Source organism: Cheilinus undulatus, linkage group 3, assembly GCF_018320785.1.
Source record: "Cheilinus undulatus linkage group 3, ASM1832078v1, whole genome shotgun sequence".
In the NCBI taxonomy this organism is placed as follows: Eukaryota; Metazoa; Chordata; class Actinopteri; order Labriformes; family Labridae; genus Cheilinus; species Cheilinus undulatus.
The window spans coordinates 50,921,162-50,948,449 of record NC_054867.1 but is presented as its reverse complement, the minus strand read 5'-3'; the positions used below and the strand labels follow the sequence as shown (position 1 = coordinate 50,948,449).

At 38.6% G+C, this 27,288-nt stretch overlaps 1 protein-coding gene across 1 annotated transcript; it reads left to right on the top strand.

Annotated features, from left to right (window-relative positions):
• On the top strand, positions 1–22,177 carry kctd6a (potassium channel tetramerization domain containing 6a). The gene is made up of 6 exons (XM_041783988.1): positions 1–122; positions 4,885–4,998; positions 6,269–6,438; positions 10,363–10,615; positions 18,168–18,326; positions 20,784–22,177. Exons 2-6 carry the CDS (start codon positions 4,972–4,974, stop codon positions 20,892–20,894), a joined length of 720 nt encoding a protein of 239 aa, XP_041639922.1. The 5' UTR covers positions 1–122; positions 4,885–4,971; the 3' UTR covers positions 20,895–22,177.
• The last annotated feature ends 5,111 nt before the right edge of the window (positions 22,178–27,288 follow it).

Below are 27,288 nucleotides of genomic sequence, written 5' to 3'. Positions count from 1 at the left end.
CTTCCTTCATCAACGAGCTTGACGGGGCAGTAGTGAAAGTGAATGATGTGGATAGAGCTGTTTTCTAGGAGCCTTTTCGTTCTTCCTTTCTCATTCAACCAGTCGTGATGAGTCGTTAACAGGTAGGACTTTCGGACATTTTTAAATTTTATTTAATTTGTTAAACTGACGGCGAGACGTTTTATTAGCATAGATGCAATGCTAACGAGCTAGCTGCTAACCGCAGCTAAACTCTGATTAGCCTCATTCAATCACAGAGAGAGAGAGAGAGGTGTGAGATCATTTATACCTAATTCCTGGTAAAGAACACCTTTATACACTTCTCTTGATATCACGTATATCAAATTCTTAACAAAATATCAAAAACAGTGACGAGTGTTAACAGCATCATTAAACTAGTCCTTAAAATGAATTGAACTGCTGACAGTGAACACAACATCTGAAGATGCTGCAGTGTTTGTCTTTGTGGATTCATGTTTAGGGAAGTGAATGTTTCTGCGACTGAATTAATGCCACTAGTTGAACTCAGATATTTTTTCTTACTCTAGTGAGTAAATTAAGGTTAAAGGTCTTAGTTCTAACTTTATGATCAAAGTAAATTTTGTTTATTTACATATTTCGAGCAGGTTTGAAGGTTGCTCTTTTCTGTGTGGTGTTGGGTTGTCTGAATGATCGACCAGAAGATGAATCTAGATCCTCATACAAGGTTTAAAACTTACCATGATACCTTCTGATACCCTGTTTTTATATCAATACAAATTCCTTTATTTTAAGGATAGATAGTAGCCAACGCTTGAAACACATCACATACATTTAGTTTTAATACAAAGATACAGAGCATAGTCTTAATTCAATATTCGCTTACTGGCAACTCTTAAAGACCCTTAAAGTGAAAATAAATCTGTATTTAGGTTTGTTGTATGACAGGTCACTGTGTTATGAACCTCCAGGCCCAATTCCAGTCACATAAAACATCTCTAAATTTATGAAATTAAGCTTCAAATTCATGAAAAATAAGGCCGTCAAATCTGCTCCAGGATGGTTTGGGTGTGTCTGTTGAATTTGCTGAAGCCCCGCCCACTCAGGAGAACTACAGTCCTCTCAAATTTAAAAAATGTTACAATCTGAATTGAGGAAAGCACTCATGCCATTAGTCTGTTTCTTGACCTTTTGTTGACCTTAGAAGAAGAGACAAAGTCAGTTTTCTGGCTGAAATTATTGTTATGATGTTTTTAATGATCCATAGACCACTGTGGCAAATTTACCCCACAATGAACCAAAAAAACAGCATTTAACTGACTGTCAACCTTCAATAAAGGCAGTGACATCAGCTAACAACACACTACTGAGATGAACTGCTTTGTGATTTTATATTGTAGTGTTAGAGGGGCGGGGTTATTCCTCACTGTGGGCTTGTGACATCATGAGCCCACATATTAGCCCCGCCCACGTTAAACCAAGCTTGAAAAGAGGTGAAAAAATTTCTAACAGTCTAAATCCAGAATTCAGTCCCATGTAGATCTCAGTTTTTTCAAGTTTACAGTAACCAGATTCCAACATGTCTAGAGTGTTAGGACAAAAACTTTGGATTTCACTTTACAGGATCTTTAAGCACCAGTGTTTTTATGCAAATTACTTGTTGCAGAAGTTTGCTTGCAAAAGGGTCAGTGTATTTTCTGGCAGATCAATTTCCTGGTTGAAACCAGACTGAAAAAAACAGGATAAACTCTCGTTATTCTGTTTTATTCATTTTTGACCAAAAATGGAAAAAATGAAAAAAAAAAAACAAGCTGTTTTTCTGTTGTTCCATTTTCAGTCAAAAATGGAACAACAAGCTGTTTTTTCATTTTGGTCACAAAAACGGAAAAAAGAATTACAACATTTAGGAAAAAAAAGGGGTCCAATTTATTGTTATTATTTTTTTCAATTCCGTTATTTTGTTATCTTCATTTAATGGAATTCTTGAGGAAAAGGAAGTCATGTGATGATTGGGAAAGGTAAGCATTTCAAAATAAAAGCCTTCATGTCAAATCAATGTCCTAGTACTGCAATTTTAAAATTGCAGAAGATGCGATTTTGCTTCAACTTGAAATTGTTTCAACTAGTTTAATGCATTTTTTTCTGCAGACGTCTTGCTCTACACATCATGCAATCATTCTTGCCATTTTGTTCTAGAATTGTTCGCCAAAAAATCAACTTTCCTGGTTTTTGTGTGTTTTCTTTACTAAAAGAGATTACCTTCAGTATAAAAATTCATATTGTATCGACAATATGAGTCAAAATGATCGCAAGTAGATTTTTTTGTGTGTTGTATTGCCTATGTTTGTAAAAAAAATACACAAGATGAGGATTTTTTTAAATAATGGGAAAATTGAATCACAGCTGCAATATTGGAAAAAAAAATTTGCTATTTGATATTTTTTCCAAATTGTTCAACCCTATTTGGTGCATAGATTTTGTTGTTGTTGTTGTTGCTGCTGCTGTTTTGAAATCATTTGATTTGCTGGTCTTATATCAAAGTTTACATTTCTTGTACCATTACAACCCTTTTACCAAAACTTCAGGTTGAGGTGCAGATGACTTTAGAATTAGGCCCAGTGAACCCTATGAACTTAGGCTGTAGTTCTCTAAGTGGACTTCCTGGGTTGCTGGTGTTATTCCCTAGTGTCTCTCCCATTTTATACTCTTTCCACATCCCATTAAGTTTGAGTTAAAAGGCTAAAATAAATTGATACAAAATCTGTATCACTTTACGCTGGATTGACACACAGAAATGTTCCTTCTAAGCAGTTATTAAATTAATTGAGAACTAGATTTTTTTATATTGATGTGTTTGATGTATGTAGACATAATTTAACTGACTGCTTTACATCTTTTAATTGTGTCACCTTTGACTTTATCATGTGACCACTAGTAATCCTGTGACCTGTTGAGAACTTTTAAAGGAAGCAGCTTGGCGGCCATTTTGTAACTGCCCTGATGAAGGCCTGTAAGGCTGAAACATGTTGGCATGTTTTTGATGATTCTGTAGCCCTCATGAAATAAAGGCTTTTTATCAACAGTCCCTCTGAGTGCCTCAGATCTCCTCAAAATTTGAAGTTGGATCCCCACACTGAAGAGCACCAGAGAGACACAAAATTCTTTTTCAAGCATTTTTAAACTTGTCAAATCCCATGCAGTACTCCTTGCAACTGCTTTTTGACTGAGGCCAAAATAAATCTTCAGAAATCTTTATAATCTTGAGTACCAACTTTTGTGGAAATCCAGGGATTTCCAAAGCTTTCATGATAAGGGTCTAAAACATAAATGTAGCAAAATATTAAATTTTACTGGTAAAAAGTATGAAGAAGTGCTTGCAGTTTTTTAGGAACTTATTCCTGCCCTACCATCATTAACCATTATAACCTATCATTAAAAGAATGATGATATGAAATTGATAAACTATATATATATATATATATATATATATATATAATTTTTATTTTTATTATTATTATTTTGGGCATTCAAAAATTAAACTGAAATGATAAAATAGGAAAAAAGTCATAATCAAGCAAGGAAGGCAAGACGAACAGGAAAACCACAACACAGATAGCCTAGTGGTCTAAAGCACTACCCATGTACGTGGGTGTCCTGGGTTTGAATCTGGCCTGTGGCCCTATGCTGCATGTCTCTCCCGTTTCCAGCTCTGTCCACCATCCTCCTCTGTAGAATGAAGGCATTATAAGGCCAAAAATAAATCTTAAATATATATATATATATATATATATTCTGGGGAAAAATAACTGCTGCGTGACACCATTGTTTCTGGGGGTTTCCCAACTGCAAGAACAAACATTTTAAAGACCTTAGAAACACACATCAAATACAAAGTGTACAAGCTAACATGAAATTTGATAATAGATACTCATAAGGCAAGCCAGATAAAGCTGTGTCACATATCTGTTGCACAGGATATATTTTGCTTCCATCTGGCAACACCCAAAGGTGCTCTTTGGGAAAGATCTCAGAGGGCGATTGGATGAACATTCTGTCTGTCATACTCTTTGCGGGCCAATCGGAGCAATAAAATATGTAAATTACATAACGTGAGCTTGACAAGCAGCTGCTATCATTGTTATCGGTGGTGGAGCCAGTCAATAGATCAAACTCTTGCTGAAGCTGGTCCAGAAGAGCAAAACATCCTCTCCACCAAGAACAGCTTTCAATGCAGTTTTGCACCTCTGCACATTAAACGTCATTACTGTGTACAGACATGAAAGGTCAACAGCCGACAAGACGAAGATCATTGCTTATATATGGAAGGAAAATGAGAAAAAGAGAGATAAGTCTCAAATCTTAATGAAAACTAAAATACACTAAAAGGAAACAAAGTGATAGAATAATCTCATGTTCTGAAACTGATCGGTATGATATCATTGCATCCCTGTCAGAATTCTCATAAATGGTTAATCAGTTATAATTCAGAGCACATCTGCTCTCTGTAGTGATGTTCTGCTACGTGAGCAGCAGACAGTGCTGAGAGGGTTGTTAAGCATGATTAAAATCGACATTCAGATTTTAAAATGGAGGTACCAAGAGAGTTTTCCAGATTCCTCATTGCTCAGCTCAGTTGGATTTTTGATGTGCGATTTAATCTGAGCTTATTACATGCTGAATGGATTTCATTCATGCTTAGCGACGTTCATTCATGTGATTTAAATCTGTGGGATTTAAGAGGGGAGGTGCACGGCGCCTCGTCTTGTTTTTCACTGGCAGTTTACGGACAGATCAGGGATGCCAGACTAATCAGCCAGATGATGTCTGGGCCATGGCAACGCAGCATCAGCTGGCTGCTTGTCTCTATGGCAACCGTCTCACAAGCTGTTTGTGCTCTTGTTGCAGGTGTTGGCGTGAAAACCCCCAGATATGATCTTCACAACAGTCTGACCCTGAAGAGAACCAACACAGAGAGACGGCCCGGAGCTGCAGATGGAGAATGGAGACCTGGGTCACATGGTATGTGTCTGTCTGTGTCTGTCTGAGTCTGTGGATGCCTGCAGCCTTTGCCGGTTGAAATATGTCTGACATTAGGGATATGCCTTTCTTCTGTCTGTATGCTTATCTGTCTTTTAAAACATATTTTGGTGAGTCCTACAGACTGTTCTAAGAAATAGATGAAGTCTGTTGCTTTCAAAGGTGAAGTCAAGGTGGAAGCATTTTATCTGCATTCTCTCTTATGGCCAGCAGAGGACGACTCCACTGGCTACTAAGATAACTGCTCAGAAGCCATTGAGAATATGGCACTACCTTTATGTTGATGTCACTGAGTTTACAGCTCCAATCTGTAATTCAACATCTTCCTCAACAAAGCCTGATAATCTTTTTTTGAAGCAGTGTTTCCCCTGTCGATGTTACCCCCACCACTCAAAACGAAAGGCACAAAAAGGCCTATTTAATCTATTTACTGTACATACTTTGGGCTACTTATTCTATTTCAATAAAGCCTGGCGTCTTACACATTTGGGTTTCCTGAACCTACAGTAGACTCTGCTCTGATGCTTTCAAGCACACACACAAAGGATCATCACATATTTACCCTGACTGTCCCCACTGGCTCTGTCTACTTTAAACATGTAAGCATCTAAAACATGGTATGGTGGGTTATTTTGGTAATGTATTGAGTAAATGTATTTTTACTAACAAAACCGTCTTTTATTAGTTTCACCTGTGCAACTGTGTATATCTAGTTATGAAAGTGATTACTTGAAAAATGCATCTCTGAAAAAAACATCACGAAAAAGTTCCTCTTTTTTTGCTTTGATCTAATTCCAAAATTTAAAAATCTATATTTTCTGGATTCATCCCATACATAGTAAAATATTTCAAGACTTTTTAAACATTTTTATCTTGATGATTACTCTTGTGAAGTGTGTCAAAGATTGTCTTCTTAGACAAACATTAAGTCAACAGTCTTCTCCATGTTTCTGGTTGTGTGTACTGAACCAGAGTAAGCAAAATAAATGTCAAAATATTACACGTTTCCACAATATTCCAAAATTTTGAAATAGTGGATTTTTGTGAGCTGTAAGCCATAACCATCGAAATTAAAACATAAAAGATGTTGAAATGTTTCACTTTGTATGAGATGAATCAAAAATATATGGAAGTTTAACTTTCTGACTTAAATCACAGCAAAATATGAAAATGTCATGATACTCTATTTTTTTTAGATGCACATGTATGTCCATTGTTTTAATGATTGTCTTATTGTTCCTGCTCTGTCCAGATGGGGGAGCCAGTGAGTCTGAATGTGGGCGGCTGTGTTTACAGCACATCTCTGTCCACGCTGCAGCGATACCCAGACTCCATGCTGGGAGCCATGTTCAGAGGAGACCTCCCCACCGTCAAGGATGCACACGGGAACTACTTCATCGACCGTGACGGCCTGCTTTTTCGGTTAGTGTGTGTTTATGCAAATCCATGTGTCACGAGGATCCATTTATGAATAGCCAAATCTCAGATAGCTGATCAGAAGAAGAAGCCAAGCTTTATTAATCCCTAAGAGGCAATTCTGTTTTACATACACAGTTAGTTTCTTCTGGGTTAGGGTGAGGAAAAAACTGTGATTCATCGGTCCAAAATTATTCGGACAGTGGAACAATTTTTGTCATTTTGATTCTGTGTACCACCAATGACATGATCTTGTGAAACCTCTTATGTTAACTCTTAAGTCTACACTTCAGTCACATCTTGATTGTTTTATTTCAGATCCACTGGGTTGAGGAGTAGAAGCAAAATGTTTACAGGTCACATATTTTACCCCTTTAAGACAAGTTAATATTGGTCTCAGAGGTTCCGTGAAGTTTGTTGCTGAAAAATCACTCCAATATTGGATTTTTGCATGTCTAAAAAACCCTCTTTTTCAGCATTGCTCAGAACGGGCTGTTTCTGTGTCTGTGTCTTTAATTGTTAGTGAGCTGTCTGACTCCGCCCCTGACCCCGCCCCTCTCAGGACATCATGTGGCTTAATGGATTTTCCCTCCTGATCCTCCTCTCCGCTTGCAGCTCAGAGGAGGATCAGGAGAGGAGGGCAGAACTTTCTTCCAAGTGGGCAGGGCCAACCAAACCCGGGGGGTGGTGCTAACTTCCCACATGACATCATAGGGGGAAATTCTGACGACGTTTTTTTTTCAGTACATATTTTCTGAAAGGTGGAGAAAGAGAGGGGATGGTTTTTTTCTGAGTCTTAGGAGGTTTGTGGACAGCCCAGAGGCACATATTTTTGCTATAAAAGCCTGAAAAAGTGATTTTTGCATAATATGTGACCTTTAAGATTGTACCACTGTCCAAATGATAACACACCCAACTGTTGGTTGGAGCATAAAGTTAATACTGGGGTTTGGTTTCACATAAGCACAGGTGGTAGAGAAGAACCAGCTGATCATAGCTCAGGTTATTTGAGTTATCTTAAAGAAAATAAAGACTATTTTATGTGAGTCAAATCTACACTGTAGCTTTGCTGTAGTGGCCTATGTCAATGTGAGCACTGCATATTTCTGGGTGTTAGCATGTCTGCATTGCTCTGCAATACTCTGCCCAAATGCAAGTCTGCAGTATGGTTTTTATGCCAGCTTCTAGTCCTTCTGCTATTTTTTCCTGTTTGTTTGTGTATATAAAACCATGGCAACTGAAACTAAGTAGATTTAATTTGAGCTAGAGCTGATAAATATTGATCAGTTCCAGAGCTGGTGCTGGGGTAAAGTTGAAGCTGGTTAGCTGTTGGTTCAGTTCAAGAACCATCAGTGACCCAGTTTTCTTTTTGACGGGCTGCAACTGGCCAGGGAACCAAGTCATTACATCACTGTAAATCTCTGTAAATGTCCGTGAGCATCTACATTTTCCCAGCACCACTAGCTCTCGTTTGATGTTCTGCTGACTACAAGTGGTGCTCTTCTTGGTTATTAGAACATTCCAAGCTCACCCCCAGCCACAGACGTAAACACACAGCCCCCAGCATAAGCACACTGACCCCTACATAAACCTTTTCGTTTCCCTGGACCAGCCAGGAGCTGGTGCCACATTGGAACTGTTTTTTCTGGCCCAGGGCTATGGAAGGATAGCGTCTGGTGCAAAATTAAGCACCAGCTCTGAACAAATCCTTATGCGTAAGGTTTTTGAAAACAAGTTGGGTGAGGAACTTTAAGAATAATTACATATTTTAAGTTCACAATTGCAAAAAAAAAAATGTACCTAGAATATCTTCTCAAATTGTTCAGCCCTACCAGCAAGTAGATTTGGCCATATATCACCAACTTTAGCCAATTATCTAGAGCAGTGGTTCTCAACCTTGGAGTCAGGACCCCATTGGGGGTCGTGAGACACTGAGAGGGGGGTCAACAGATGCCTTAAAAAAAAACCTAGAATATTTTTTAAATTACACTGTTGCCACTTTACACAAATTTTACCAAATTTTAACTCTTTTTCATCACCTTTTAACACCAAATTTGCCCATTTTAGCACATTTTTGCCACTTAAAACCCATTTGTGTCAATTTTATACCCTTTCCACCACTTTATTCTGCCTGTTTTTGTCACTTCTAAACCAATTCTTGCCACTTTCTGCCTATTGTTACCTTATTATTGCCACTATAAATCACGTTTTACACCCCTTATGCCCATTTTAACTACAGTTATCCCATTTTGGACAGTTTATATCAATTTTTCATTCCAGTCCACCTAATTTACCTCAATTTTTTCACTTTAAAGCCCTTTTCAGCTGCTTTTAAATCCACTTTTACCACTTTTGCTGTCTGTTCTTGCCAATTTAATCAATTTTTGGTTATTTTTTCGCCACTGTTATGTAATTTTTGCCACTTTTAACCCATTTATGTTCTTTAAAAATCAAATTTCACCACCTTTTCCACCTTTTTTTTGCAATTATTCACTAATTTAAGCAATTTTTCACCCACCTTAAATATGTTTCTAACAAAAGTTATTTAATTTCAAGAAGGCCATTTACTACACAAATGAATATCACAGGATATCACAGCTTAACATCCCAATGGACCATGATTTTGCTGACCTCCATCGGCCCCCAGTTTGGCTGGGTCCCAGAAACCTCCCCCTTTATCCCTCCTTATGGATGGCCTTGTCTCTACATGACTGTTCTCGAACGTGCATGGCTGTTCAACCACCTTCAGGTACAGCCAGGGTCTCCGGTCTCTGGCACCTTTATTTTGGGGGTCCCGGGCTAAAAAGGTTGAGAACCACTGATCTAGGGTACACACAGTGGCCCTCATTTATCAGTCTGGAGTAGAAGGTAGCGCAGATTTGGGTGTAGCAATAACAAGGTCCACGTGTGATTTATGAAACATGTAATTGGCCAATCACAGCATATGGGTGAGTGCTGATAAATGTTCCAGCTGAAAATGAACGTAATTTAGATATCACCTATACATTTTCATGTTCAGCTGGCCTCACCCCCAGAGTTTACAACATGGAGGTACGCGGTATGACTAACGAATGATCCTTTGAATGATGAGGATTAGAGCCAATCCTTTGAGATTGATAAACGCAAGGAAAACTACTACTGAGCTGAGCAAAATGATCTAGATTTCTAACAAAATGGATTTCCCATCACGAGTAGGGCTAGATGAACACCAGCTTAGGAAACATGAGTAAGATCAGAGTTTAGTGAGCTAAATCATGAAAAAACTGGATTCAATCAAACCACTTTGTTGAAACGGACCATACATGAGTGTTGTGTGACACTGCTTGTCCTTTCTTTAGACCAGGGGTATCAAATTCATCTCCAATGAAATGTCCAGAGGGACGGACTATTTAGGCCAGGAGTGACAAAGTCAATCGCAGATTGTGACCTGTCAGTTCAGTTCCAATCATGTGTGCCCTAACCAACTGACCACCAATCATTACTGGCCAGTTTTAATGAAAAATGCATGTTTGGTAGACTGTTATCAATGCTTCTACTCACTGATTACCAAAACCAGTCACCTGTGGTTATTACTCTGGTGGCAGCAACTGAGAGAAGCACTGTGTGGGTTGAATTGTAATTAAAAAGCCAATTTGAATAGTTAGCCATTAAGTGTAAAGCATTGTGATTAAAATTTAACTGAAATGCTGCACCTTCAACTGTCAACACTTAAAATCCCCTGCTTGCTCATCTGTTGCCATTGGTCAGTCTCATCCTCTCAAAGCAGTTGTGGGAAGATACCCTAAACTTTGTCATGAGTTATTTTAGTTTGAAGTTGGCAGCAAAAAACGTAACTGGAGCATCCCTTATTAAATTCAACATGCGCTATATGCATGAATATGACTAAAGACAACATGACCACCAGTCCTGTGTTTGTTCCTTCTCTCTCAGCTACATCCTCAACTTCCTGCGGACATCAGAGCTCACGCTGCCTTGTGACTTCAAGGAGATCGAGCTGCTCAGGAAGGAGGCTGACTTCTATCAGATTGAGCCCCTGATCCAGTGCCTGGGAGACCCCAAACCCCTGCTGCCCTACCCCACAGACACCTATGAGGAAGTGGTGGAGCTGTCCAGTACGAGGAAGCTGTCCAAGTACTCCAACCCTGTTGCCGTCATCATCACCCAACTTACCATCACCACCAAGGTCAGTGTGAAGAGTTCAGGTTAGAGCTGAATCCATAAATCATCACAGATATTTTCTCTTACTGTAAAACTTATTGTCCTCTAACAAAACAGAATTACAGGCTTTGATTTTTTATTTTTATCTAACCAAAACGTCATTGAAGTGAATCTCTTTTTTGCATTGAACCCCTTCATCAAGAGTGTCCTAGCCAAGACAGATAGACCGGTTAACAAAGTTACAGACAGAGAGACATACACACTATCACAAAACCCCACAGAGTTAAGTAGAACATCTACACATCGATGTACATACCCCCAAATCACCCAGCATCCTTTTAAACATGTCCTATAACACCAAGTTAGGAAGTTTAAGGTCCTTTTGTAATTCATTCCACGCAAAAGGAGCAGCAAATTTAAAGGCCATTTTTTTCCAATTTCAGTTCTGATCTTTTGGACAGATGGTAAGAAAACCTCTTTAGATAGGTTCTAGAGCTCCTCTATTTAAATTTTCCTTAAATCACAGCTCTTGATTTGCTGACTTTGACTGGCTGACACACTAGACATTTTAACTGGTTTTAAAACCATAGGAGACTGCTGACATCAGGACAGATTTGAGTGATTTTTTTAACATTATAATCATCTACACACACTGAAATATTTTGCCAGCGGGTTAAAGTTGCCCATTATATGAGTGCAATAATTTTCATAAATAGTGTTGTTCAGATCTGGCCTGGCAACTATCAAATAAAATGAATGTCATCATCCCTGCCTGCTCCCCATCTACGTTCACACATTAGTTTACCAGACTTTACATGCAAATAATTCTGGGGTTTGAAGGGAGAAGTCTGGGTAAATTCAGGGTGAAAATTTTGGTTATTTGTGTTTGCACAAAAAATTGCCAATGTTCTGTTTTAAATATTAATGGTGGTGGAAAGTTCAATGACGCTGTGTGGATTCACCTACTGTACACCCCTGGGTGACTTTATTTTTTCTCAACATATGCCACCACTTGGTGCAATCATTCATGGCTTTTTTATCACTCCTATGCACAGCTTTTCCTATCCTATCCATCAAAAGACACAACTATCTCAAGTTCACGTGACTTCGATTGCACATGCTCTTTGATTTACCTTCTATAACAAGGGGGTCAGACCTACCTGACAGAGCATCAGCACAGCTCCTGGTACAGGCGATTATAATATCCCACATCAACTACTGTAACTCATTACTGGAAGGCCTCCCTACATGCACATTTAGTCCTCTGTAGATGATCCACAATGCAGCAGTACGTCTGGTCTTCAACCAACCCTAGACAGCTCATGTCACTCCACTCTTCATCTTGCTTCTCTGGCTTCTAGTTGCAGTGCGCATCAGATTAAAAAAAAATCATAGTTTACAAAGCAGTAGCTAAAACCACTCCCGTTTTCCTGATATTTTTCATTCAGGTCTTCTTACCCACTGTGCTCAGCCAGTGAAAGGCACCTGATACTTCAAGTGCATGATATGTAATGCATAATGTCTCTGCAGCAAAAAACCGGTATTTTGACACAAATTTCAGGCTAAGGAATCATTGCACCTTCTGTGATTTGAAAATTGCAGCAGGCCATACTGCAATTTAATCTAATTTTCGATTAATTGCCAAGCCCTGCTTTGGACCAAGGCGTTGGCTAAATGACACTGTAACAATAGCTGCATTTCCATTACCCTTAGAAATGCGCAAAATCTAAGTAGCGCAATAAAAACTGGTAATGGAAACACCTGGAATTCAAAACACCTCTCAATTATCACTAAAAAATTTATACGCTCTCATGAGGAGGTTTTTCAGGTGTTTCAATATAGACGTATATTGCAAAAGTGCAATAGAAACACTTTTTCCCCATTTAACGTCACAGGATATAGCGTACAGTGTCACATGACCAGTTCACTCCGAGACAACATGGTGCAGAAGAGGAGACCGAGACTTTTCTTAACATCATATTTACACCCTTAAACGTGTCTTTCACCATAATACAGACTTTACCTCTGAACTATCATGTGTTGCCTTTGTCTTTTGGTCAGAACTATCAAGGCAACCGCTGTAGATGTAATCATAACTGTACCAAAACGCAACAGGTTTTGTGTCTCTAGCTTCCTTGCGGCGAAGTCTCGCAAGATGAGGTTTTACAAGAATTACAAGGCTCATGCCAAAAACTTCCTTCAGTGGCAGCACATTTAAAGCTCAATTGTACTTTGTTGCAATTTAGGAAATAGTGCTTTTATTTTGTGAGAAACTGTGACAGAAACACAGCTGCTGTAGCCCCCTCTGTTGGACAGCCCACATTCAGATGATGCTTTGAGCATACTTTCTGCATTACCTCCTCCTGGCCTGGAACCACAACTGCCACTTTTTTTTTATGTAGATTGAAGGAACTTAGACTTAAAACCAGATCAGACTACACAAATTTAGCTAGATTTTGACATGATTGTGTCTCCGCAGCCTGTCATTATTGTTGTTCCAGAATATGAATGCTGGGGATGACAAACACTCTTGCAATGTGATAAAAAATGCATGTAGGAGAATGTGTCTTGAACCAGGATTCGGATCTGCAACCAGTAGAGGACTGTAGATTCTGTATATGGGGGCCTGCTCTACCAACAGAGCTAAACTGCCACCCCAAATCTGGACCTAATAAATGGTTATGAAGTCCAGTCCTCAACAAAAAACCTAATTTCCAAGATGTGTGAGCACAGTATCGATGGCGTTGACACCCTCTGTGGCTTTGAATGCAAACTAGAGAGGAAGTGGGCTGTCTCATATGTGTGGCGAACCAGTTCCCAAAAGTATTAAAGTTATTAAACTATGGCATAACTTAGAGTTTCCAAGGTCCAAGAATGATGCTGGATCTCGTAAAACAAGCGGGATTGTCTCCTGTGATGGTTAGATGTTAGGAGTGTCTTGTTTTTTGTAAACTGTTAGATATCTAATGAGGACAATCAGCTCTGCTCACCCTGACTGCATGGTTCTTCTCACCTTCTCTGTGAATACAGCTGGCTGATCAGCTGGAGGCAGAGTTGACTTGGCAGCTGATTCTTTGTTGAGGAGATCAAAGTGAACATAAAAGGAGTTAACCTCATCTGGCAGCGCGGTCTCACACATGGTTGTGGCTCTTTATTCGGCAGCCTCTGATGGTGTGGACTTCCTGATGCATCTCCTCGATGTTGTTGGTGTTAAGCCCCTCCATGGTCTCTCTTAATGAATCCACTTTGCGTCCTTGATGCTAGCTTTTAAGTCACTCTACAGTGGCACTGTTAGCCTAGTTATCAACCCTGAGTCAGTCCACTCTGAGGGCTCAGAAATTAGACCCGATTTAAGTTATGTGATTTTTTTTTTTTTTTTTTTTTCCCTGCTGATCCAACCAGGTGGATTACTTAGCATATCACAGCTGTTCAGAATAATCTCTTTTTAAAAAATAAGAGGTTTCAATGAATAAAAATGATTTGGACTGAAGGTTTCTCAGTAAAGAGCTCAGTAACCTCATTGTGAAAGGAGAAGAGTAGGTCTGCATTTCAAAACAGTTCCTTTATATGAACCTGTGTCCACAGCTGCCATTTTTTGCGCTCAGTGCTTCTCAGCAGCGTTTATTGTTGCAAGGTTTAGAAAGTTTACTTCTTCTCTCCTTTGTTGTATCTTTACCACAACATTGGTTTTAAATAGCTCTGTGCACTTCATGTTTTTCTGTTTTTACTGGAATTTTCCCAACATAAAAAACATGTTGAGGAATGCTTTCCTGGCATTTACAGCAGCTGTAGACATTGAAGCTTTTTGTTGAGAAACAAATCCAATTAGTTTCTTTTCTGCCACTGGGGGCGCAGTGAGCACAACGGCAAAGACACAACTGATGCTAAGGTCTTTTGCACCTAGGACACTGAGCACTAAAAACACTGGACCACTAATTTGTACTGAAAATTAGCAGTGCCAGTGCTGAGAAAGGTGTCTGCAAGAGCACAGGCTCTTATGCAGTGTTTTGTTTAGAAGTCCATGGCAAATGCAAGCTAATGATCCAAAGAGTGTTAGCACAGCAGTCAAAAACTGTTTGTCCATTTGCAATCACATCAAACCAGACAATCATCTATATTTTGTCCTTTAACAACCACAAGACATTCAAACATGACTTGTACTGTTTGAATCCTTAAATAAAGACTGGGGCCTTTATTGATGAGAGCACCAGGCCTGTATAAGAAGAAGGCTCTTTATTTGGAGTCAAGCCTTCATTTCTGATTATTACAGACAAATATAGCTATTAATATTTTAGTTTAAAAGAGCTATAATGTAACTTAATAAATATCAATATATGAAAAATATAAATATGTCAATGTGACTTTAATATTAACAGCCTAAAATAACATTTTTTAGGTCAGGGGTTATATTATAACAAAATAATATTAAGATGATAAAATAATTTATTAATAATCTCTTTATTTTCTTGTACACTAGCCAAGGGCTTAAAGCAAGCTACACCACGTTACAAATTATTATGAAAATTGTATTTTTCTCTGATTTTTGTAAATAGTCAATGCAAATGACAGTATAATTTTCAAGTCATCACGTTAGAGCATTTTTTTAATTGAACAATCCTCCTAATGATAACCATTGTTTTTCCAAAAATAAACTCAAAATGCACTGTTCCACATTATTATTCACAACAGACTTTCAGAACATTTTATAGGCCCTATAGAACTGAAAATGGTCATTTGTTGAATTGGCAGCATCAGGGGGTCATATTTACTGAAATCAAAGCTATTTCAATCAAAAACATCTTAACAGGCCAAGGTTCATGTTAACATAGGAGCCCATCTTTGATATCACCTTCACAATTCTTGCATCCATTGAACTTGTGAGTTTTTGGAGAGTTTCTGGTTGAATTTCTTTGCAGGATGTCAGAATATCCTCCCAGAGCTGCTGTTTTGATGTGAACTGCCTCCCACCCTAGATCTTTAGCTTGAGGATGCTCCAAAGGTTCTTAACAGGGCTGAGGTCAGGGGAGGATGGGGGCCACACCATGAGTTTCCCTCTTTTTATGCCCATAGCAGCTAATGACACAGAGGTATTCTTTGCAGCATGAGATGGTGCAGTGTCATGCATGAAGATCATTTTGCTACAGAAGACACAGTTCTTCTTTTTGTACCATGGAAGACCGTGGTCAGTCAGAAACTCTATATACTTTGCAGAGGTCATTTTCACACCTTCAGGGACCCTAAAGGGGCCTACCAGCTCTCTCCTCATGACTCCGGCCAAAAACATGACTCCGCCCCCTCCTTGCTGACATCCTAGCCTTGTTGGGACATGGTGGCCATCCATCAACCATTAACTACTCCTCCATCTGGACCATCCAGGGTTGCACGGCACTTATCAGTGAACAAGACTGTTTAAAAATGAGTCTTCATGTATTTCTGGGCCCACTGCAACCGTTTCTGCTTGTAAGCATTGGTTAGGGGTGGCTGAATAGTAGGTTTATACATGACTGCAAGCCTCTGGAGGATCCTACACCTTGAGGTTGGTGGGACTCCAGAGGCACCAGCAGCCTAAAATACCTGTTTGCTGCTTTATAATGGTATTTTAGCAGCTGTTCTCTTAATCCCATGAATTTATCTGGCAGAAACCTTCCTCATTATGCCTTTATCTGGACGAACCCGGCTGTGCTCTGAATCAGCCACAAATTTCTTCACCGTACGATGATCATGCTTAAGTTTTCGTGAAATATCTCATGTTTTCATGCCTTGTCCAAGGAATTACACTATTAGAGGCTTTTCAGCAGAGAGATCCTTATTTTTTCCCATATTGCTGAAACCTGTGGCCTGCTTAATAATGTGGAATGTCCTTCTTCAGTAGTTTTCCTTTAATTGGGCTCACCTGGCAAACTAATTATCACAGGTGTCTGAGATTGATTTCAGTGATCCAAAGAGTCCTGAGGCACAATACCATCCATGAGTTTAACTGAAAAAAAAGAATGTTTATGACACTAAAATCCAATTAGCATAATAATGTGGAACATGGTGTAGTGTTTAAAAAATGAATATTTAACCAGCTAGCAGCGGTAGGCCTCTCATACTCATAATTTCTCATTTATTTAGAGTAATGATGTTCAATTCATCTTGTAAACGTTTTAAATCTGAACTTTAACAGTGACACAAGACCTTCGCCTGTAAACAGCTTATATGTTGCTCTAAAATCAGCGTAACTTTGTGGGTCATTGAATGTGAGAGAAATCATCAGTCAGGTTGGTAGTTCGTTTATTTTCTGTTTTCAGATCAGATGTGAGTCTGGATTACTACTGAAACACGTCTGCTTTATTTTGTAGTTGTGTTTGACACATCGTTTCATTCACTGCGGTGGTATTAAAACATATGAGACAGACTGGTTTAAACCACATGTAGCGTGAGGAAGAATGAGTATTTAAAAGTCCATCCATTTTTTACATAAAGCTCTGTTTATCTCCATCTTCTTCTCATGATCAAACCTCTCTACGGTCACTGACTATGCTCTGTCTATCCCTCAGTAAACTCTCCTGTCTGCATGGCTGCTCTGTGTGCCTTTGCATTTTTCCAGTTTTGCTTTTCTGAGGAAAGTATTTGATTGGCCAAGAAGCATCACATGTGATGATCTCTACCATCATGTCAAGAAAAGCTGCGCCATATTTCCTGCACTAGAGGAAATTGTGTCAGCAGCAGTGTATAATTGGTGCCTCAGTGTGTGATTTTACATTGTGTTGCAGACAGAAAAACAGGAAGTGGGAACTTCACATACACAGGCAGAGCACTGTATATCCGTGCTGGCTTTGCTGCTCTACAGTGATCCTTCCTCACATCTGATGCTGACTCATGGGCGTTAAGACTTCCCCCCACAACCCCCCTCTTTGCTGCAGAGTTGGTATACACACATCTTACTCTGAAGTGGCTAAAAGAGGCTTAGGTTTATGGTCAGTGGGAAGTGATTTTGTTCTGCTGTTAACCTTTATCTAATGGTACCTACAAAGTGTCAAAATGTATATATTTTTTTTTATCTTTAATGACAATTAGTGACATTTTGGAAGGGTTTAATGATAATGTTTTGTAAACTGACAGCATATATAACCTTTGCAAAAAGCAACAACATCAAAGTATATGTGTGAACATGAAGTCTTTCTGTCTGCTTGTTTTGTAGATACTTATTCTGTGTTGTTTTAAAACAAGACTACTGTTGACTGATGATGTGATGCCTCTTGCCTGTCCACTTGCCTGTGGTTAGGGGCAGAGTCAGACAGCTCATTAACATTTAAAGCCACAGACACAGAAACAGCTGGTTCTGAGCAGGGCTGAAACAGAGGGGTTTTAAGATATGCAAAAATCCAATACAGGAGTGTTTTTGCAGCAGCAAACTTCACAGGCATGTTTTGGGGACCTCTGAGACCAATATAGACTTGTCTTGAAGGGGGTTAAATATGTCCCCTTTAACATTAAAAATGAAATGTGGGTAACATTGTCCAGCAAAATGAAAGAAGGATCCAGCCATTATCAATAAATTTGTAGTTACTGGACTCTCCCTTGTTTTTTTACAGGTCCATGCCATTTTGGAGTCCATCTCCAGCAGTTTCACCAAGTGGAACAAACACATGATGGACACCAGAGACTACCAGGTGTCCTTCACCTTTGGACCATGTGACCACCAACAGGAAGTCAGCCTGCGAGTCCACTTGCTTGACTTCATCTCCAAAGCTGTATGTAGCTTCTTAAAATCTTTGTCTTCTCTATATCTAAATTTTATTTTTTGTTTTATGTGAATATGAACCAAGGGTGGGCTAGGACTTAAAAAAAATCATCAATTAAAAGTAGAAATACTCACAAAATGGTAAATAAAATAGTAACTAGCTATATGCACTCAAACATAAATTAAATATTTATTGGTCTTTATGATCCTTGCAATCCATTTTTTCCAGCTCTCATCCTCTTTCTACTTTGTAAAAGTCATTTTTCATACTGTGGTTGAACTCACGGTGCAGGGATTCCTCTGGAGCCAGCGTTTTGTAAATGCCTTTTTTTATTATTAGCAGCTTTGAAAAACTTCCAAAGATATGTGTCTCTTTTACTGAGACCTTCAGGAATTTTTACAAGGTGGAGAAAGGTGAAAGAGATATCAGTTGTAATACAGATTCTCTGTGACCATCAACCCAGCTCCTCTCCACAAAGGTTTAAGATAGGGCTGTCAGCATCAATGCATTAATCGTGATGAATTAGGGTTCATTTCATGTAGTTCATTTTTAAATTGCATGCCTTATTGTCCCTTTCAACACACTTTGTTAAGCCAAGTGAGTGTCTTCCTGCAGTCACAGTGATGTAAAATAAGTCCATCGCTGCTCCTTAATGTCGCATTTCACTTTAAAACTCACAGACAGCTCAGTGGACAGAAGTCATCTGAACCTTGTGTTATCTAACATTTACCTTTTTACTATTCACTAGGGCTGAACGATTTGGGAGAATAATCTAATTGTAAAAATGTTTTTTCCCCAATATTGCGATTGCGATTTGAAATGCAATTATTTATAAAATTTCTCATCTACAAGCAATATATCATTCTATATTATACCCAACACAATATTAGATTAAGCAAGGGCTAAACAATTTTAATCTAATTTTATATCTAATCCTGATCATTTTGACTCTTATTGCAAATCAGACATAAATTCTTGGATTGAAAGGAGTGATAATTTTGATGTCATTCTCATATTCAGTAAGAAAAACTTACAAAAGAAAGTAGGATTTTTTTGTTGACTGTTCTTTACAAAATGGCATTTAAATGATTGCATGACATGTAATGCATAACGTCTCTGCTGCATAAAATAATTTAAACTGGTGTTTTGGCACAAATTTCAGGTTAAAGAAATATTGTACCTTCTGCGATTTGAAAAATGCAGTGGTCCATATCCCGATTTAATCTAATTTGTGATTAATTACCCAGCCCTACTGTTCACTTATTTCATTTTCAGTCAGTAACAAGGTCCTTTTTCAGTAGCTGAGTTAATGTCAAAATCTTTGAACTACTCAAAGGTTCTTATTTCATTTCAAAATAAAAGCAAGTTTGTTTACAATCATAAAGTCAGTTACCCTTAGATTAAGACAAATGTCCAAAATGAAACTAAGTTTTAAAAAGCAAAGAGTGGATATTCACAATGCAATAAAAAGGGAACATTAATCATGAAACAATTCTGGTATTAATGACATTTTTAAAATGTATTGATTTAGTTTCACAGTCCTAGTAAAAATGTTGGCGAGACCAGAAAAAGGATATGAAATTGGCAGAAAGCTCTCTACACTCCCTCCAACAGCAACACTAAAAACTAGAGGTGTGATGAGACACTCAGCTCATTTGACAAAATGAAAATTTACACTATTTCAACTTTGTTTACAAAATCTGTGACATGTAGTAGTCTCAAAATGCAAATCAAAATGTTTAACTATCAAGCCTCTTGTACTAATAATCACTGCCTAAATATGGTTCTACAGTTTTTACGTTGGTACAAACGGATCACAGACCAGCTCCATATCTTCACTAACTGACAAACAAACAATTGAAAGTTTTGTGGCATATTTATCAGTAGTTTCCTATTCAGTATTGGACAATTTCATAATAGCTGCCATTGTGTACACAACTTGCAGTACATCGTAATCCCCCTGTAACGATTGCAAACTCATGCCAAAGCATGTCAGCAGAAGAGCAAAAACATGCTTTCTGCCATTAAAAGCATTCAGGGCCATTCTTTGCTCTCTAGTTAATTAAGACATGTGGTCCAGTCCTGATAAAACTGCCCCCTAACTATAGCTGTGTGCTAGCCAACTGCTACACCAAAGACAGCCTATGCTTTGGCACAGACGTTGTGGATTGGAGCTTTACAAGATGGATTTGCCTGATGACAAGGTTAGGTAGCTGCTGCCCAGCATCTGCGTATCCTGTTGATCTTGTTAGACAGTTCTCAGACGTACAACTGCAAGAAATCTTGTGACATTTCAATCTTTTGAGATCATCACATCTCTGGAAACTATTTAATTTGGATGCTTTTAAACATCTTTTCTCAAATTATCTTATTGCCAAAAAGCTATTTATATCAGAATGAGACTTCTAGCAAAGTTAACATGTTTGTGTTGAGATGCTTCAGTCAGATTTTCTCATTATTTTCCAGGGTTTCACGATACGTAACACACGTGTTCACCACATGAGTGAGCGAGCCAATGAGAACACGGTGGAGCATCACTGGACCTTCTGCAGAAGAACTCACAAAGTCAACGACTGATGTAAAACTCATGGACGGCCAGAGTGTCTGCTGACAGACGGAGACTCGCTGTTGATTGTGTTGTTCTGTGTTTCTATGATGTGTTTTTTGAATCATTTCCTGTTTCCTCTGAGCTAAAGCACAATGTGAGATTACTTGAAGGCTAGCACATTAGCCACATGATATTTTTCTTGTATTTGCCTTTCCTCTACATGTACACAAGATGGCAAAAAACCTGTTGACTGCAGACTGATCTGTTTTCAAACTGAAGCCCCTTTTACATATGGACACTTGAGCATTTCTTGATAGTTTCTAGAAAATCTTAGGACAGTTTGCCCATAACGTTTTCCAGAGTTGCCCTTCAGATGTCTTTCAAATGTGAGATTTTCTCTGACAGGCAGGATAAGGAGTCTCAAGAGGATGCCCTGGATGTCACACTGTTATATTAAGAACATGACGCTATGATGACAGTTTTTGCATCAGTGCTATTTGTACCTGGAATATCACAGTATTAATGGATGAGAGGGAAAGAGCAAACAGAGGAGTACGAAACAGGCTCTCTACGTTCAGAAAGATCCTCAGGTTTCTAATATAAACATCCCACCCCCACTCACTGACTCACGCTGAATTTTCCCATCTTTGATTTTGTCGGCTGACCTTTTTCTTCTACAGTTTCTTCCTTGAGCAGACTTTTAATGGGGTTGGCAGGAAAAAAGTCCAGATAAAGTTGTGGTGAAAATATGGGCTGTTTGCACCTAAAAATTTTCAGGAGTGTAGTGTGTATGTAAAAGTGGCTTTGGTAGGATTCAAACTTAGTTTGTCAAAAGCCCTGTCCTCTTTTTATATCAGAATCAGGTCTTACTGACTTCAGGAGAGAAGCTGGATAGTTCCCAGTGAACATGCCTGAGCAGGAAGACCGTCCAGAAGAGAAATATTTGGTTGATGTGTAAGAACTCGGCAGAGGTCTGATGTGAATCCTGTCCAACATCAGGAACAATATCTGTTAGCCACACCTGATCACCAGCTCAGGTTAATGATCGTATAACTGAATGTGTGCAAGACAGGTTCAGCATCTGAAGAAGAGTTCGGGCTTTTTAACAGCAGATTAATGCCCATGGCTTTACAATCAACTCTTTCAGCATTATCACATTTAGCTGCTATGTCTGGATTAAAGTCTACATCCCTTCAGCTGCTTATTATGTGGTACAATAGGACATATCTGGCACATCAGTAGGAGTATGAATCTGTTGTACATCAATTATGATAAATTAATCTTAATTGTGAATAAAATAATCTGGAAAACATCTAACATGGTAGTTTTTGTTAAGCTTACCCTGTCTTTTCTTGCCTCTTCCTGTTCATACCAGACAGTAAGAAATCTCTTCCACTATTTTTTCCAGTGTAAGTGATGAGGGCTGTATTAACAGTCTGTATCTGTGTAAACATGCATACTGAGATTACATGTTTAAATGGAATACAGTGACTGTAATGCCTCCCAGTGGTGATCTATGAAGAGGATTTAGCTTTAATTAACATCTGCGTGAAGTGCAGCTAGCAATATTCAACAAAGCCTTGCTACACCCGGCGATTTTTATTCCAATATATGTAGAAATGTTATGATGATAATTGAAGTGTACAGGTCAATTTAGAGCTGTTAAGTTCTAATTTCTCTGTTGCCATTCATTCCAAACGGCTGTCCCCCACTTCCTGACCGCCAATGAACATTCTGGATCACGTGATTACAAAGAACCTATAGCAGTGGTTCTCAGGACCCACCACCACCTCTTTCATAACAAATGCGACCCAAATTTTTCCATAATGTTCAATCATAACTAAATGCTTTTAAAGGCCCTGTAAAGTGAAACTAAATCTGTGTTTAGGTTTGTTGTATGATAGGTAACTGTGTTATAAACACCCAGGTCAAATTTCAGTCAACTTAAACATCTCTAAGTTTATAAAGTGAAGCTTCAAAATCATGAAAAATGAGGCAGGAAAATCTGCTCCAGGATGGTGTGGGCATGTCTGTTGAATGAGATGAAGCCACGCCCACTCAGGAGAAATACGACCTTCTCAAATTAACATCTGTGACCCACTGGAAATGACTTGATTTACAGGACACTTAGTAAAAACTCATGTTGCCACAAATCAACAAGTTGCTCCTACATTTCTAACATCCATCTAACTCTATGCTGAGGTTTATTGTTGTTGTGGCTGTGTTTGTTGTGCTTCCTCCATCAGCCAGCTTGCTTCCTGATTGGCTAATGCTCCATTCCACCTAACAATCCACAGAGCACGTATTTAGCTGTGCTCTGTGTTCCGCCTACACAACAGGTTTTCTGATCGTAAAAACTGAATGTTTAATACTTATGATTTCAAATAGAGCAGCTCAACACACCTCACACCACGGGAAAACCTGAGAAGATGTTCCCTAGATTCATCAGATAATCAGGCCTACCTTTACTTTGGTCAAAGGGGGGAATCGGATTCAAAATCAGCACGATTACTCTATGCTACTTAAGACTGGCTTTGCACGAGAACATTTTCAAATCCTAAAGATTTTATTAACACGACAAACCCAAATAAGGAATTTTAATACTACAGTCCTTTGAACACGAGTCCTGGACGATTCAGCCAGCATGTGTGCAACATCCAGTTCATGATTCTCCCTGGTCTGCTAGCTCACTGGTTGTTGTGGATATTTCATTGGAGGCAGCCTGACCTAGAATCATAAATATCAAACATGTATGAGTCTGACTGGTTGGGGGCTCAGACTTGATAGGGAGCAGCTATTGACACCAACACTTTAGGATTATCTGAACAAATAATCGGTTGGGATGAGGCTTAAACTGGGTCAGCCCTCTTTCTATTAGGCTGAAATTGAGGTAAAAATCATCTAGTTCAGGGGTGTCAAACTCAACCACAGAAGGGTCCGGATTCTGAATTAAGGTCTAACCTGAGGGCTTAACAGGGTCTACATTAAACCAAACTGTCCACCTCATTTTCACCAGTAATACATTATGGGGAAAAAATAAGCACTGATGATAAATGATTTTGAGATTTAAAAAGTCAAAATGACAAGTTAAAAGGCTCAAAATCTGAGATAAAAGGTCAAACTTATTAGTGCAAAAGGTCAAAACACAAAATTAGATGATAAGATAATGCTTTTGAAAAGGCAAATACATGAAAAAAGAAAGTCACAATTATGTTTTTAAGGCCAAAATATGACGTGAAATTTAAAATTGTGAACCTAAAAGGTCAAAATATCAGATAAAAAGTCATTCATAAATAGAAAAAGGCAAAATATTAAACAAAAGTCAAAAATTATAAATTGAAAAAGTCAAAATATGAGATAAAAAAATCAAAATAATAAATTGAAAAAGCCCTAATATCAGCTAAAAGTCAAATTAATAAATATAAAAGGTCAAAATATGAGATAAATGTCAATCATAAATAGAAAAAGCCAAAATATTAGACAAAAGTCAAAATAATAAATTGAAAAAGCCTAAATATTAGCTAAAAGTACAAATAATGTAAAAGGTCAAAACACAAGATAAAAGTCCAAATGATAGATATAAGTCAAGCTGAGCGTTGAGTTTGACACCCCTGATCTAGTTTGTACAACATAATTATAATAACTATCGAATGTCCTAATGGTCAAACTCTTACGCGCTGGCATAAACTTGCATTAATGTCCAGAATAAAATAACAAGGGTGAGATTTTCCAGCATATCAAAAAATGATGAGACAGAGTACTGGAAGTGGAGTAGAGTTCTTTGGCCAAGATATTCCTGACCTTGTTTGTGACTAAGACGTCCCTCAGCAGAGGAACAGAAAGTCTGTCTTCCCCACATCTGTTCCTGAATTAGGTCTTGGTCAGCTTCAGTTTGGAGAGCCACTGTTGTCACTGGTAATGTGGTTCATACAGTGTTTTAAAGCGCTTGGTCGGGTAGGGAAGGGCACTTCACCATGTTTTGTCTACTGAGAGGGCACCTAGAGGACAGTTAATGTTTTTTTTTTTAAATGTTTTGTGTACTAGTCTGGCACCCTTGAGGATATTTTATTATGTTTGTCCTCTCGAAGGGAGGGTGCTAAATGATGTTTGTCTACTGGTTGTCACTGTTAGGTGCTTTATCTTTTGAGTACCATATGGGAATCTAGAAGGGCACTTTCTCTGCATTTTTCAAACATTAGGGCACATGCTGCCGACGCTCTTTCCACAATGTTGCTTACAATCTACAGCAGTGGTTTTCAAAGTGTGAGGCAGGCCTCCCCTGGGGCGCTTCAGGACTTTGGGGGCGTCGTGGAACAATTAACCAGAAAAAAGGAGAGGACTTGCTTTGCTAGCTTCCGTTGTGCATGGAGCTAAGTGGACCAATTTATAGTTAATGTAGAGACTTGACTGGAGTCAGCTGTTAAAATTTGGATTTTTTTTGCATTGTTCCTGATAACGCTCAACAGCCACAGTGTTTAATTTGCAAAAATGTACAAGCTAATGATAGCATACGAGAGGGACCTGGCTGCATCAGAGAACCTCCACTTCACACTGGAAGTCGGACGAGCCGCCATATCTCGTCTTCTAATACTGGAAGTCACTTGAACTGAATGTCTTCTTCATTGTTTTCTTCGTCGCCATATTAAAGGGATACTTCAACATTTTGGTAAATTGGCCCATTACCATAATTCCTATAGTCTTAGTAATAGGTTTGTTTCCTTTAGTTGTCGGTGCAAGCTGTTTTTAGATCTGGGGGGACCGATATACCAGCTGCACAGCTAACGCTATGGAAGCAGACGGTATTTTTTGCTTTCCCTCACCAAACTCATCAAATACACAATCCAACAACTCCTAAATGCTCTCGTGGACAAGTCGTGACCTGTACATTCACCATGCTATGAAATAATTATGAAACAGTATGAGACAGAGATGTTTTAAAGTTAAATGCTAAGCCGGAACTACACTCCAAACATGGCTGCTGTACTGTGTCACTCCGCCCAGTGGTTCACTCAAGAAATAGTTCAGAGTATTTGCTTCATGTGTCGTAATGTTGCATAATTATACGTTATTATTTCATAGCATGGTGACTATAGGACTATAGGAATTATGACAATGGGCGAATTTGCCAAAATGTTGAAGTATCCCTTTAATACAGGCAAGTTCTTCACATAAGGAAATAAAATTAGACAAAAAATATGTGACTTTTCAGACTAACAAGCACAGCGATTATGTAACATTACTTTTACTAAATTGATTTTTTATCCAAATTCAAGTATCACTTTGCACAGACATAATATGCGACGGGAGATTGGTTGGCAGGATGCTGACGTCGCCGCCATCGTGCCAGAGGCATGTCGCTACATCATTCAATACAGTAGACAAAGACTGTGCATGTTTTTAGAATAAAAAGCTCAAACAACTGGATTACATGGACTTTAATGAATCGTTTAATAAATGATCCATATTAAAATAATAACTGATAGTGAAATATAAGTATAAGTATATCTAAATACGTCATTAATCATTCTTTGTGCAGATGGTCCATTTTGGCAGAAGTGGTCCGGCACAATAAACGCTGAACCAGAAGTACTTCGCATAAACGCAAAAAAGGCCTATTGTGCAAGTTATCTGAATAAAAAGCTCAAACGATCAGACTAATATATAAATATACGTATATAATTCAAAATAGAAAATATCTAAACATATATGAAACTGTATTATATTTAGAATTATCTTAGTTTAAATCATGGAGTAGATCTTTTCATTTAACTGAGAAAATACAAGAAAGCGGATTCTGCCTTTATGTTTCACAGTCAGTTATTGTTTTAACATGACCATTTGTTATAAATGATTCAATAAAATTTATGCAATCTAGTCGTTTGAGCTTTTTATTCTGAAAACTTACACAATCCTTGTCTACTGTAAAGTAGCGACTTGGCTCTGGCAGCATGGCAGCAATGCCAACATCCAGCCAGCCAGTCAAATTTTTTTGTCTACTTGTTTTTCCTTACTTGGTGGACTTGCCTCTATTAACACGGTGGCGACACACGGAGAAAACAACGAAAAAGAGGTTCAGTTCAAGTGACTTCCAATATTAGAAGACGAGATACGGCGCCGATTTTCCAACTTCTGGTGTGAAGTGGAGGTCCTCGGATGCATCCAGGTACTCTTGTAGCTTACGGTGGTGCAAACCCTGGGGTCATATAGAGACACAAGGACAAAGCCTAGAGGCCAAAGCTGGGGATCTTTTTACAGGAAGTAAAAGGAATTTTGGTCACTGGAGGTAACAGAGACATTAAGCGCTGTAAACACTAAACCAGCCTCTGCTGGTGAAGGTTTTCGGCACCAACAATGATCAAAAGTGAGTACCTGGCAAGTCTGAAGATAGAGAATGCCCTCAGTTGTGCAATCCTGCATCAACTG

Coding starts and splice junctions, on each gene's coding strand:
- kctd6a (XM_041783988.1), top strand. CDS start 4,972: ATGGAGAATGGAGACCTGGGTCACATG. Junction 6,439..10,362: donor CGTGACGGCCTGCTTTTTCG/GTTAGTGTGTGT, acceptor CTTCTCTCTCAG/CTACATCCTCAACTTCCTGC. Junction 10,616..18,167: donor AACTTACCATCACCACCAAG/GTCAGTGTGAAG, acceptor GTTTTTTTACAG/GTCCATGCCATTTTGGAGTC.